The following is a 14,176-nucleotide window of genomic DNA, read 5'->3' as shown; positions in this document are numbered from 1 at the left end:
TAAATCATTAATTCCCTTTTATTTCAATTCAAGTTTAATAAGGCAATATTTTTACTTCTTTGATTCTTTGTATTCTCTTCTCTCTTACGTGGAAACCTTGGCTTCTTATGATGATAACAAAATTACTTATTTATGCTATCATATATTTATAATAATTTCACTATCCCCTTTCCTACACAGAAGTTATATACTATAAACATTGTTTTGCACTCTTAATCAGTGTTACTACTAAGAAGACTACAGAGTATCATTTGATATCTTTGCTATTCTTGTCACTGTTACTACTAATGTTATGACTGGCACTACTGAGTGCAATTTGATATCTTTGGAGTTTTTGTTGTTGTTATTAGGATTTATCCTATTCTGGATGTAGAGTCAAAGTCACTTGAAATCATTCTTTCCTCTGTGTGATCATGCCTACAATCTCATATAGAATTAGGTTTGTTTGTTTTTGTTTGTTTTCTAGTTTTAGAGATTGTTTCATTTCCTGTTTTGTTTGATTTTATCTTTTAATTATGTAAAACATTCACATAGTTTCAAAGACAAAATTGTAAATGTAGGTAACTTTGCACCCTGTGTCCATATCTAGTCTTTTCTGTCCCTCAAAGAAAACTAATTTTATTCATTTTTTGTTTATCCTTCTATTTTTATTTTTAGAAATATAAGCAAACACACACATGTATATTCATATATCTATTCGTACTCCTTTTTCCCACACAGAGCAAACTCACCATGAATGTTGTTCTGCACCATTTGTTATTTTTTCCCTTAGTGTAATTTTACAATGCCTGGGTATAGAGTATCAAGATCTTCCTCACTGATTTGGTCAGCTGCAGAGTCCTGTATTATATGACATTCCATATACTATTCAGTTAGACACCACCTGTGGGACATTTGGGTTGGTTTCCATCTTTTGCTTTTATAAATATTGCTGTATTGAATGGCCTTGTACCTGTGGCATTTTGTGTTCTTGCCATTGTATTTTTGTGGAGCCTCTTCGTGCTCTGCTCCTAGCTACACCCAGAATGCGGTATTTAGGCAGTGGTTGTGGTTTCCAGAGGGTGTGTCCAAGAGTGTCCACTGTAGGAGGGGACTCCAGGTGCATGTGTGACCTTTGGGTTAAGAGCTGCCCTCTGCAGGGAGGGCCTGGTTCCTTCACTTGGCTTGATTCCCACCCAGAAATGTGAAGACACACCCTCTGGGAGCCATGCCTCACTGCAGGCTTGGAAGGAGTTTAATGGCAAGGAAGCATTAGCAACCAACACAGTTTGATCTGCAGTGGGACAGGGCCACACCTCAGAAACCCTAATGCCCCGCAGTGGACAGGATGCCTGGGGAGAGGGGTGGCGGGGGAAGGCCGGAGGATGGGGGTGGGGGTGGTGCGCACAAGATGCCGTCTGCGCAGAGGCAGGCTTTCCTTCCCTCATCATCCAGGCCTCAATCATCTCCTTCCACCTATTGTTCAGGCAGCCACCGCTGCTAGGAAAATCTGATGGCTCATTCCCACATCCTCTCAGGACTTTTGTGAATGTCCTGTGGGTTCAGTTCCAAATCAGATCCTTGAGCTCAGAGCTGGGAAAGGGGCTGGGGTGGTGATGACAACTGTGCTCCAGGACCTAGGCACAGAGGTAGGGTTGCACGGAGGGTGCCAGGTAATAAAAAGAGGCCATGGCTTTGCAGGTCTGTAGCTCTCATTTCAAACCAGCCATGGATGTGTGTTTTGGACCATCTTGTGCGGCAGGCAGGCCCTCAGCCTGCTGTGCAAACACAGCCTCCTGCCCACCGAGGAGCTGCGTGTTTGCCCACAAGGCATGGTCTCCCCCTCCCCGGGCATCCATGACAGGCTTCCTCAGATCCCAGCCCTGCCAGCCCTCCCTTTCTGCAGGCCTGCTGTCTCGGACCTCACACCTCGCCAGACCTTGGTTTTTCCATCAATAAAAAGAATTAAAGAATTCACACAACCTTTAGATCTCTTAGGAAAATTCCTAGCTCTACAATGCTCCTAATATTTGGCTGTGGCATTGGACAGTGTGGGGCTAAACTGAAGTCAGGGACAACCAACAAGCAAACGCAGCAGAGGGTGTGTTGTATGGTGTGCCGTTAACCCACCTCCCCCTTTCTCATTCCGAGTCCCCCGGGGCAGGGAAGAGGCGCAGGTGGGCAGAATCTCACAGCAGCTCTTTTATCCTAGGGAGTCGAGGGGCACGCTGGGCAGCCGGGCCCTCTCACATGACAGTATTTTCATTCCTGAGTCCGGACAGGACCCTGCTCGGCCCGTGAGAGTGTTTTCCCAAGAAAATGTGTCTGATCGGATTAAAGCTCTGCAGGTAAACCTCTCCTCAGCTGTGTCACTTGGTATGTCTGTCAAATATCAATTGAGAAGTGTTCGAATGATTCCTGCTTGGTTTATTTTATACCCTGTAAAGTAGAATCGCACACACATCATAACCCTCCCAAGACACGCTGAATGCGTTACAGCTGGATCTTGACTCATTCTTCAGTGAGTGAGCGAGAGATGGCAGCCAGGGAGCTGGTGCACATTCTGTTCTGTTCTCTGTGCCACGCAAGGGCGTCGGAGACATTTCCTGAATGAATGAATTGGATCAAGGGGATTTGCTGGTAAATGTCGTTGATGAAAATAAGAACAAATGTTCTTTATTCCAATCTAGTTAAAAATACAGTGTAATGTGAAAATGGGGCCGCCGCCTCCCCCAGGGGTGCCTCCCGCCAAGCGGGGAGAAGATGCCGGCATGAGCTCTGAGGACGACGGGCTGCCCAGGAGCCCGCCGGAGATGTCCCTGCTGCACGACGTGAGTCTCGGCCCGACCATAAAGGCAAGTGCAGCCTGTCCCACTGGGTGTCACACCCGCCTCTGCCGCAGATGGCACCAGAGCTCAGGGGATCCTTGTATGTCCCCCTGAGATCTCCATGGGTGGGTGGGGCTGTGCACCCTGTGGCAGGCCAGGCCACTGGCACCTACAGTCAGCCCTAGCACTGTATTTATTTTTCATTCTTCGGGCAGAAATTCAGGTCTGGTTAGGAGATGTGGTTTTGGTAACATTTTTTGTGATGGTGACAGGTCTGATACAATCAACCCCATACCTAGTCATTCCTGTCTGAGCAGATGGCCAGACCCACAACCCATTTTAAAGAAGGAAGAAGGGAAACACCTTTATGTCTGTCTTCTGTTATCATGACAACTGGCCCAAGGGAGAGGGGAGTAGCAAACATATAACACTTAATCTAGGCCCTCAAGTCTGAGTCTTATGATCGCTAGAATGAGGTGGTTTAGGGGTAGCAATGTGAGGTATGTTGCTGGCGAACAGGACAGCAGGGATAGGTTGACAAACAGGAGAGGAGTTCATGACCTCAGCAGGGTGGAGGAACATACTACGTTTGTTAGAATCCAGAGGAGGAGGCCGAGGAATCGAGCTCTTTCTCACACATTTACAACATAGCTCGTGGTGCTGCCAGCTTTTAAAAGTTTTATTTTATTGTGGTAAGAAACTTAACACCCATACAAGGTAATTGTACATAAATGATAAAAATAGGTTATTATGTTTCTCATGTAGAAAAGTCTTGCTGTGGGGGTGGATAGAGTTGGAGTTATCTGAGTTATGCTGACACTTGAAAAACAAATAAAAGCTAGAGTTTATCTTTTATAGCCACATACCTGCCCCCTGCATCTTTGGAACGCGGTCACCTCTGGCCTGGGCTAGGGGCTGTTCACAGTAAAGTGGGGGGTCCACTGTGAGCCACTGCTTTGCAGATCTTGTGCTGCTCTGAATGATATTCAACAGCCACTTCAATTGGGATGCCTAGAAGCCTCGCCAGATCTAATGTTTGTGCGTAGGTGTGAGTTCCAGAGTGTCACTGATGAAAAGGCAGAAGGAGGACTGTGGTCTGGCTGACTTTAAGTAAGCCCCAGGCTTGGGGGGCTCACACAAAGCTGGTTAGAGAATTATTTCCTCCAAGATACTGTTGCAGGTTGAACCTGCCCTTCCTCACTCCAGGAGTGGGGTCTGAAGACGGTGGGCTACCCATGCCTGCTCTCCAGCCTTGAGGAGAAGGGAGGGAGGAGGGGAAGGAGGGTGTAGCCTATTTCCTGAACTCCACCGAGCTGTCCTCGTACCCCTTAACACCTTAACATACTCAGGTGTGCCGTTTCCGCATTCCCTTCTTGGGAGCAGATGTGACTTGTATATTTCCGGGCCACGTGGTAGGGAGATGTCTGTTGGGAGCTGCCTTGTTCCTCAGTGTTGACTGACTGTGCCTCCTCCCATCCCACAGATCCCTCTTCTCACAGCATCCTGTTCTCTGCCTTTAGCCAGAACAGGCAGGAAGAACAGATAGTTTCTAACCCTCTTCATCATTAAAGAGCGAGCCCAGCTCCCAACCGCATGGCACCAGGATGCACAAATTCCACTCACGTTGGGGCCAGGGCTGACCTTGTCTTTCGTGGCATCTCTCCTGTGGTTACTTTATTTTTTAAAAAATGTTCTGAGATTTTATCAATTGCTGGATAGTATGAACAAGCCACTAGCTTCATAGGAAACCAAACTGTGGGGTCTTTGAAACTTAAAAAAAAAAAAAATTTAATCTTTGTCATTGTGGTTTTGAAGAAACAGTGATCACATTTGAGGCCTCAAAGTTTTTTGTGCACAGTTGGCTGATTGAGAGGGAAAAACAATACACCCTTTAAGGTGTGCTTATATAACACATGGCATTTGATACAAGGGTGTCTTAAATCCCAAAAGGATGGGATTATGGGCTGTTTAAATTTTTTTCTATGTGACACCTTATACAGGCCTACATACTTGACAGAGAAACTTCAGATTATTGTGGAAAAAAAAGTGTTTAGTAGCAAGTATTTGATGATATAGCCAAGGTGACATTTCCTGGCAAAATAAGGTTTTCAGAAAATATGTGGAATTTTTTTCAAACTTCATTACCACATGAGATAACAACCGGTGAAACTTTACCTGGTGATTTTCAAGGTAAAATGACATCTATCCGGTCATAGTCTAGGTTTCCTGCTTAATAGGAAATACTGGGTAGAAGGTGATAAACAAGTCTGTCTTGCTCCTGGGGATGAGGGAAGGGAAGGTGGTAGAGAGACACAGCTCTGGTGACAAAGGGACAAATACGTGCCCCACCACTATGGAGCGAGGCCCTGGGCAGTTTCCTCACCTCTTGGAATCTGTGTCCTCAGAGGGTTCGGGGGAGGAGAAATGAGATCAGATAGATCAGTCCCTGTGCTTCCCAGCAGGGCCAGTGGGCTTCTCATCACTACCCACAACAGCCGCCCCTGCTTCCTGTCTTCCTGCCCTGCCTGCAGGTGCCTCCCTCGGCTCCTCCTCGGTGGCTGAGCCCCTCTTTTTGAGGACAAACACTGTAAAGCAGCTGTCACCCAGGATCACCCCAGAAACAGTTTCTGAACCCCAGGCCGTTTCCTCAGGTCCATTGAGCCATTTACCCCCAACAAAAGGCCACACATTAGACTTAAAGCCTCTGCTTATAGAATCATCCAGAAACGCAGATTTCAGGAAAAATTGGGTGACTAGGAGCAAGCGATGCAGCTGTGAATGTTCTCTGAATGCTGCCAGCCCACTCATGAAGACGCAAGCCAGCTTCCCGGCCCCATCCTCCTCCCCAAGACCCCCACCCCCACCCCACCCCATGTAGTCACATCATTGAGCAAAGACAGAACTGGTGATTGTCATTGGTCGTGAAGGCATGTGTCTCTCCAGGCCCCAGAGCTCTCAGAGGAACAGTGGAGACCGAGGTGAGGGTTCTGAGGACAGAGGAGCTGAGTTCCCTTGGGGCGGGGGTTGGGAGGTGATCAGCCGCCACAGCCAGTGCAGGGTTTGCACATGGGACGGAGGTCACAGAAGTTAAGCTCCATGCCAAGGGCCCCCAGCCTAGGAGCCAGAGTGGGCCTGAGCCCGAGACCCTATACCCGGGCAGTGCAAACGCAGGCAACCCACACAGAGGAGGAGCAGGGGCTGTTTGCCCTTTGTTGCCTTCAGGTACTGGGTTTATGAAGGGGGACTGAAGGCCCATGTTGTCACAAATGACATAATTATTCTCATTCGTAGAGTCACTGCCTTTGCGAAGTGCCTCATCTTGTCTGTTCTCATGGGTCCCAGGCAGTGGGAAAAAAAAATTTCCAAATGTTTGGACATTGTTCCTCTAGACCAGGGCAACTGTATGATTTTTGAAATGTGCACATTCTGTTTGTGACCTTTCAGGAAGATATCTGGGAAAGGTATTGATCTCCCAATCTAAAGCGACTTCCTGAGTCATGAGCTGTAACAGTGGAAGTGAAAGCCACAGGCACAGACGTAGTTGCGGCCACGAGTCGTGTGGTTTATTTTTAACATAATTTTTCTTGCTTTATTCCTGTAAGTATCTGAGTAGCTAGAAGAGAGCCAAAATAGATTATGTCTACTTCTTACTCATTCTCCCTCTTTTTAGTAATTGTATGCTACCAGTTTAGGGATAAACATACACTTTCATTAGAAAATATGAGGAACCTTTATGTGAACAGGGAAAATAAGTTCCTCTCTGAGGTCGTCCCTTTGCAGGGACAGTCCCTGTGTTTGAGCTCGTCTCTCTACTAGTGTCATCCTTCTGGCTCCCCGTGCAGTTTAGCAAAGGCTACTGGGCACCTGTGTGTGAGGTTCCCAGTTTGTAGAAAAGAAACGTGCGAGGAGACTGTTTTCACGAGGGCTTACTGAACCGGCAGGTGATAAAATTATGTTCTCAAATTGAAATGTAAGCTTTATGCTAATATTCAGCGCCATGCTCAGATAGAAACCTTTGTTTGTTGTTTGTGTGTTCAGAGATCGCAGAGTTGTACCAAAAGCCGAGCACCTCCCGGGTTTTCCCTCTCATCTGGGCTGACTGTGCTCGTGGGTGCCGCAGGCTCTATCCTGATGTGTGTCTTTGTAGGAGAGCCCACTTAGACCTCACTGGCTGGAGCTTGCCGAGTTCGGTGGGCAGGTATCTTAGGGTGTGGCCCTCATTCTTCCATGTGACTGCCAGCATCCCCTTTCTGCCTCCCCACCCCCAGTGACATGATTGCTCTTTGCTGATGATCACTTCTTCCCGGATGAGGTATAAACTAGTAAAATATCTATAACTTAACAGACGGTAACTTAAAGCCAGAGTTCTCCAGTAGGTCACATGAGGACACAGAGACCTTCAGCAGGGAACCAGCGCAGCTCCAGAGGTGGAATGTGGGGTGGTGGGCTTGGCACATCCTTGCCACTGCCTCTAAAATGACACCTCCAGGCCTCCCTCTATGCTTCCAGAGATCGGACCAGGTGACTCTGCCCTTGGACAGGTCGGACTGGTCTGTTTCGTCAGAGAAGGTTCTTTTGGCTGAAGCGCCTGTGCTGGCTGCTGCAGGAGGACGAGGGCAGAGCCATCCATCCTGCCGCGGGAGCCTGAGACGCAGGTTCTCCGCATGGCCTTGGAAAGGAGTGGCAGGCGTCCCGGGCTTGGCCCAGCACTTAAAACTCCCAGCCATCTACTCTCTGCAGGGAGTATCCCATGTGGACCCCGTGAGAGGCAAATTGGAAGCTAGAGGGACAGCTAGAGAAGACTGAGCATGGTGAAAGGAGAGAGTGGCTATGTGGGCTGTACCTGTTTCACATCGTGAAGTTAATGCCTGCTGTGTTTGTTTCTTGTCCCATGAAGGTCTCTTTAGTGTCCTCATCCCGGCCACTGTCTCCAGACCACGCAAGTGACACATCTGCCTCCCCTCGGAACTCAGATGGCAGCCTGGCGCCTGTGGCTGACTTCAGTCATCCTGCAGAATCCTCCTCCTGCCTGGACAACTCCGCGGCAAAGCACAAGCTCCTGGTTAAGCCCCGCAACCAGCGGTCGAGTAAAATGAGGCGGCTGTCGTCGGTAATTGGGTTTTGTTCTCCATGCAGAGGAGGGCCGGGCAGGCTCAGCACCCCCTAACCCCTCTCTTCCTCTCTCCCCCCACAGGGTCTCATGACCCCTCTGAGCACCCTCCAGTTGAGGGGACCTCACTGCAGGAGCTGGAGTTGCTCATCTTTTTCAACATCAATCAGATGTATCTCTCCCTTGCAGAAACACTCCATTTATTCATTTATTCCTTCCTTCCTTCCTCATGCACTTTCCAAGAACCTACTATGCATTGTATGCTGGTGGCCTTCCCGTTGCCCTCAGTGTACAGTCCGTACCCCAGGCCTGGCAGAGTCAAGCCCTGCCCACCTCTCTAACTTCTCTGACCCTCTTTCTTAATCAGCACTTTGGCCTCCTTTCTGCTTCTGGAGCTCCCCAGGCTGTCTCTGGCCCTGGGCCTTGGGACGCTGTATCCCCTGCCCAGATGCTCTTCTCCTGACTGGCTGCTTCTGCGCCTTGGGGTCTCAGCCCAGAGGTCCTCTCCCCAGAGGAGCTCAGCCTGACCATTCACTTCCTTCAGAGCACTTGCCACACTCTGACATGACCTTTGTAAACGTATGTGCCTGTTGGTCATTGTCAGTCTCATTTGAGACTGGCCCAGCTATACTTCCAGCCCCTAGAACAATGCTATCACAGAGTTGTTGAATGGATGAATGAACAAATGAATGAGTGAATTAATGAATCAGTGAATGACAGAAGAAGAAGCTGAACCACTGGAGTGAGCACCTGCCTTGAGCAAGGACCTACTTAGTAGCATGGGGATCCTGCCTCTGTAAGGACAGACGCCTCTTTAGGTACACTGCCTGAGGACATTGTTACCTCCAAAGCTGAGAAACTGGCCCGGGGAATACTTTGGGTTTGTGGTACCAGTGGTTTCAGGGTCCACAGAGGGCTGTTACCATCTCCCCTGCCTGACAGAGCCCACAACACCTCACCCCAGGAGACAGCGAGGAGCAGGTTGTGGGGCCAGCCTGGCTACAGAGAAAATGATGCTCACAGGCTAATGTCCTCTGTCCTTCCCTCACGACACAGTTGTGGGGTGTTGATGAAGTAGCCAGGACAAAATAGGTGCTTCGGCTGGAAGCAGTGGGCTGGTGCCTCTCAGGATTTCAGGGGCTCCCTGGAGAAAGCGTGTTCTCCTTTGGGCACGTAGAAGGTGCTTTTTAGACTCGTGCCAGCAGGGTTGACTTTTGAGGGGACTAATGCTAGAGGAAGAAGCAAGGTGGGTCAACTTCAGGCTAATGTGTCAGCCAGGGACCAGGGTACTTGTGTATATGCTTATGCATCCAGCACATTGATGGTTAAAGGCTACACGCTGTGGGGACTTGAGGTCCAGTAACTCCAGACCTGCCTGTCCTCGTGCCGAGTGAAACCACAGGGCCAGGTGCAGGGAAGCTCCCTTCCGGCCCCCAGGTCTGTGCTTTATTCCCACAGGGATGCCTTTTGCTCTGGCAGGGGCATGTGTAACCAGCCACAGCCTGGCCAGGACTTGGTGACAGAGGGAAGCCAGGCTCACACTTAGATGGAAATGCAGCATCCCCTCCCACTGCCCCCTGGGCAGAGCTGTAACCCTCTTTCTTTACTTTGAACTTGACTTAATTCGTGTTTTTTTTTGTTGTTGTTGTTGTTTTTTGAGACAGAGTCTCGCTGTGTTGCCCGGGCTAGAGTGAGTGCCATGGCATCAGCCTAGCTCACAGCAACCTCAAACTCCTAGGCTTAAGTGATCCTACTGCCTCAGCCTCCCCAGTAGCTGGGACTACAGGCATGCACCACCATGCCTGGCTAATTTTTTCTATATATATATTTTTAGTTGGCCAGATAATTTCTTTCTATTTTTAATAGAGACAGGGTCTCGCTCTTGCTGAGGCTGGTCTCGAACTCCTGACCTCGAGCAATCCACCCGCCTCAGCCTCCCAGAGTGCTAGGATTACAGGCATGAGCCACCGTGCCCGGCCTGAACTTGACTTAATTCTTGAATCCCATTTTTTAAGCCAAGTGTGGTGGTTCACGCCTATAATCCCAGCGCTTTGAGAGGCCATGGCAGGAGGATCACTTGGACCTAGGAGTTTGAGGCTGCAGTGAGCTATAATAGCACCACTGCACTCCAGCCTGGGTGACAGAACAAGACTGTCTCATAAAAAAAAAAAAAAGAATCCCATTTTGTAGAATAACAGAAAATTTGATGTAGTCAGTGTGGGTAAACATGTAAACTCAGTCATTCCTTGATTTAAACTCTTGTTGTTCCCATATCTTTCCTCTCCCTTTTTCTAGTCCCTGCTTGGGAGGGGCAGGCATGGATATCTTAAGTTCTCAGGGGCATCCATGCTTCCCGAACTGGGCACTGGTCACCAGCGTCCCTCCATTCATTGCTGGGCCCTAACTTGGAGGCTTCTGTCCGTTAGTGTCCACAGCCTCCTTTGCCCTTTGGTCATGAGGTCTCTCTTCCCAAACATGAGGACCTTCCTTGTGGCCTGGCCTCCTCTCAGGGATCAAGGTGCTTTCAGATGCTCCCTCACTGCCCCGAGGGTGGGAAAGATTGGCCATGCAGCACCTTCTGCTGCCTTTTGTGGCTTCTGTGACTGACAGTTTTAAGACATGACCCACATCCTAAAAATGTTTCCACATCAACAGTTTCCTGTAGCAGCAAACGAGCAGTGACACGCAATGTCAAGAACCTACAGCTTTTGAAAATTCTTCTGCTGTAGATTTCTTTGCACATCTTCCTCTTTTTCAATCCAAAAGAATAGGCTTGTGCATTTTGGCAAGAGTTAGCTTAGGTATTATCACAAACATCCCAGTCATCTTGTGCTCTCTTAGCAAGCAGATACCAGCTGAAAAATGTTAAAATAACAACAAACAACAACAAAAAATCCTATTGCAGACACACCCCTGAGTGTCACATTTTCTACTTTAGAAAAAGGGAAAGAGAGAGGAACAGCCTGAGTGACTCTTGGGGTATAATGATATGAAAAAAAGATCAACCCTCAACCTTTTGGTCATTTTCACATATTACTTTTGACTGATCCGTGACTACCTTGATCTCCTTCCCTTCCTGAGAGAGCAGGAATGGACTTTGTGACAAGAAGGAGGAAGCTGGACTAGAATCTGAATTCTAGAATCTTTCAGAAGAAAAATACTACAAGGTAGTGTATGGTTTTCAAGCCAGTAGGGCTTCAGGAGGCCAGACAAGGGAGATGGTGGCTGCAGGGGGCAGGCAAGACCTCCTATTTGGCAGGCAGAGTTTGAAACAGGCCTTGGTGCTGGTGGAGCATCCTGGAGGTGTTGGGAGAGCCCCACAGTCACTCAGACCAAGCGTCTCGTGCAGCGTTGGGGTCTTGATTTGACCTGAGTAGGTAGTGGAAAGAACAACTTAAGACCAGAGAATATAGGACTTTGAATGTAGCTGAAAATTTGGGGCTTTATCCTATAAGCTGTGGTTAGCTATTGACTGTATTTGACATGATCGGAATCATCTTTTAGGAAAACCAGTCTGGCTTTGCTATGAGGGCACATCCCTGAAGAGTGTTGACCGGAGAGACTGGCTCAGAGGAACTCAGGGTCACAGGGCAAGCGCCAGCTATTTAGCTGGGCCACCTATTGGCTCAACCTTGACCAAAGTATCAACCTCTCTGAGCTCCTGGTTCGCAAGTGCAAAAATGGAATGACAAACCCTTCCTCACTGGGATGAACCAAGGATTAAATGACATAAGTGCAGAGCACAAAGTGTGGCAGACACCCAGCCTCCATCAGTCCCCTTCCCTTTGCTTCACTTTCTAGTCTGCTGGTTTTGAGGCTCCGGCAGATGGGCTGGAGGCCACATTTATTTTGAGGGCATAGCTGCCACTGTTCTGCTGAACTTGGGAGCCAGGATTCCAAGTAGACCAGTAGGGAGGGATTGAGAAGAATTACCTGTGTGGGTATGTCTACTTAAGTGCAGCTCTCTAAACCATATTAAACCTTGAGGAAAACAGGGAGGTCATAGCTTCCTCATATTTGCTGTAGTGACAATTTCTATCTTTATTGCCCTCAGCGTGCACAGTCTGAATGCCTGAGTGATCTGACCTGGACCCTTGAGGAGGAGGAATTCGAGGAGAAGCCACTACCCCAAGCTCTCAAGGAAAAGAGCCCCAGCTCTGTGCAGCAGGATGTGGTGCTAGGCAGAGGCCCTGGGCTTGGGCCACTTGCCACCTTGCTGCAGCCTGGAGGGGCCCGAGCCAGACGCACCCGCCTGCAGCACTCCCCGGCAGTCAGTGCCAGCATGGAGGAGGGGAGTTCCCCTGGGCATGAGCCCTCCAGCAGCCTGGCCACCCCAGAGGTCACTGAGCCTGTGTCAGTCCCCGCCTCCAGTGTGGAGTCCCCTTCTCTGCCAGAAGGCTCACTGCACCCTGGTCCCGATGGCAAGAACCAGGAGGAGGTGCTGTCCACCACAGGCCCAAGCCCCCAGGCTGCAGACGCAGCTGAGGAGGGGGTTTGTGCTTCTGAAGATGCCTCAAGTCCGTTATCTACTAACGTCCCTGAGGACACAACACCTCCTGAGACTGTCACCGCAGTCACCTTGGAGACGCCAGCTGGTCCAGGCAAGCCAGACCAAGATGTCCCAAACCAAGATGTCCCAGACCAAGATGTCCCAAACCAAGATGTCCCAGACCAAGATGTCCCAAACCAAGATGTCCCAGACCAAGATGTCCCAAACCAAGATGTCCCAGACCAAGATGTCCCAGACCAAGATGTCCCAGACCAAGATGTCCCAAATCAAGATGTCCCAGATCAAGATGTCCCAAACCAAGATGTCTCAAACCAAGATGTCCCAGACCAAGATGTCTCAAACCAAGATGTCCCAGACCAAGATATCTCAAACCAAGATGTTCCAGACCAAGATATCCCAAACAAAGATTTTTCAGACCAAGATGTCCCAAAAGAAGTGGAGCTGACGCTGGAGGTGCCGGAGCCGGAGGGAGCGAGGAAAGAGCCCCCCGCGGCCCCCAGCCCGAGCCCGCCACCGCCCAAGAGCTGCCTGAAGCGCAGGGCGTCGGCCGCCAGCACAGGCCTGGGTGGGTCCCCTGCGGGGTCGCCTCTGAGGGAGCCCGGACCCTGCGCCCTGGACAGAGACGCCGGCCCGCCGGAGCGCCCCAAGGCTGAGCAGGTAGAGTCCCCTCAGGGAGACAGGGCAGCGCCAGAGCGGAAAACCGAGAGAGGCGGCGGCGCGAAGAAGTTCTCGGTGTCCTCGGGCCGGGGGCGGCCGCGCCAGGGCAGCTCCCGCCTGCCCGAGCCTCCCGGCGCGTCCAGCGGCCGCCTGCCCCTGGGGAGGAGCGGCCCCGCCTGGAGGAGCGAGGCGGCTCTCGATGACCTCCAGGGGCCTCCTGAGCCCCAGAGCGGGAAACCAGAGCCTCAGAAGGCAGCGGAGGGTGACTCTCAGGACTCAGGGGACAGCGCGGCTGGCCCGACCACGCCAGGCGCGAGAGAGCCCTGCCCGGCCGCCAAGGAGCCGTCCCCGGGTGAGGACAGAAACCCCTTCCCCGTCAAGCTCCGGGCCACCTCCCTCTCTCTCAAATACCGAGACAGCTCCGCCCAGGAGGCAAGAGGGGTAAAGAGATACAGTGCGGAGGTCAGGTTAGAAAGAGGACTGACTTTGCTTCCGAAAGATGAGAAATGTCACGTCGGGACAGCCCCGGCCCTTCGAGGCGCCAGGTCCCCCAGCGACCAAGGCAAGGGGAAGGCCCGGTCACCTGAGCAGCTCAGCTCCAAACCACCCCTGCCCAGGAAGCCGCTCCTGCAGAGCCTCACCCTGCCGCACTCGCCTGCGCCCCCCGATGCCGGGCCCAGAGAGCCCGAGCCCAGGAAGGAGAAGAGGTCGCTGCGCAGGGGAGCCGGTAAGAGCCCGCTGAGGGTGTCCGGGAAGGGCAGAGCAGTGGGGAAAGACGCATTAGTTGACATACCTTGTTTGACATCCACTCCGGGTACAAATTTTGTTGCAGGGAAATTGGAAGGAGTCAAAATTCCTCTTAGTGCCACTGACATCATGTTTGATTAAGAGTAGGGAATAGAGAAGGGGAAATGATATCAGGATTTTGTGTAAGTTCAGAGAAATCAGGCGTGCAGACATAAGGTAACAAGGGAAATGTAAACACTGATGTTGCAGCATATTCCCTGAGAGAAGATGGGAACCTCAGTGAATCAAATTCTTCTCCTGCTTTTCTTCTGAGAAACTCAGCAAAGTCCCAAATCCCAAGACATG

The 14,176-nt window shown here is 50.4% G+C and overlaps 1 protein-coding gene across 9 annotated transcripts in view; it reads left to right on the top strand.

Moving 5' to 3' along the window:
- CRACDL (CRACD like) overlaps positions 1–14,176 on the top strand; it is a 122,922-nt gene that overhangs the window by 85,587 nt on the left and 23,159 nt on the right. For 8 of the 9 annotated variants that reach the window (XM_045550205.1, XM_045550203.1, XM_045550204.1 and 5 more), the window contains 4 exons: positions 2,192–2,327; positions 2,670–2,834; positions 7,705–7,917; positions 11,972–13,811. In XM_045550205.1, coding sequence (XP_045406161.1) covers positions 2,192–2,327; positions 2,670–2,834; positions 7,705–7,917; positions 11,972–13,811 — 2,354 coding nt within the window. The remainder of the gene's footprint in view (positions 1–2,191; positions 2,328–2,669; positions 2,835–7,704; positions 7,918–11,971; positions 13,812–14,176) is intronic. The other variant, XM_045550202.1, reaches the window with a different exon arrangement.

This window comes from Lemur catta, chromosome 4 (assembly GCF_020740605.2).
Source record: "Lemur catta isolate mLemCat1 chromosome 4, mLemCat1.pri, whole genome shotgun sequence".
In the NCBI taxonomy this organism is placed as follows: Eukaryota; Metazoa; Chordata; class Mammalia; order Primates; family Lemuridae; genus Lemur; species Lemur catta.
The sequence above is the reverse complement of the archived record's forward strand: the minus strand, read 5'-3'. Positions and strand labels throughout refer to the sequence as shown.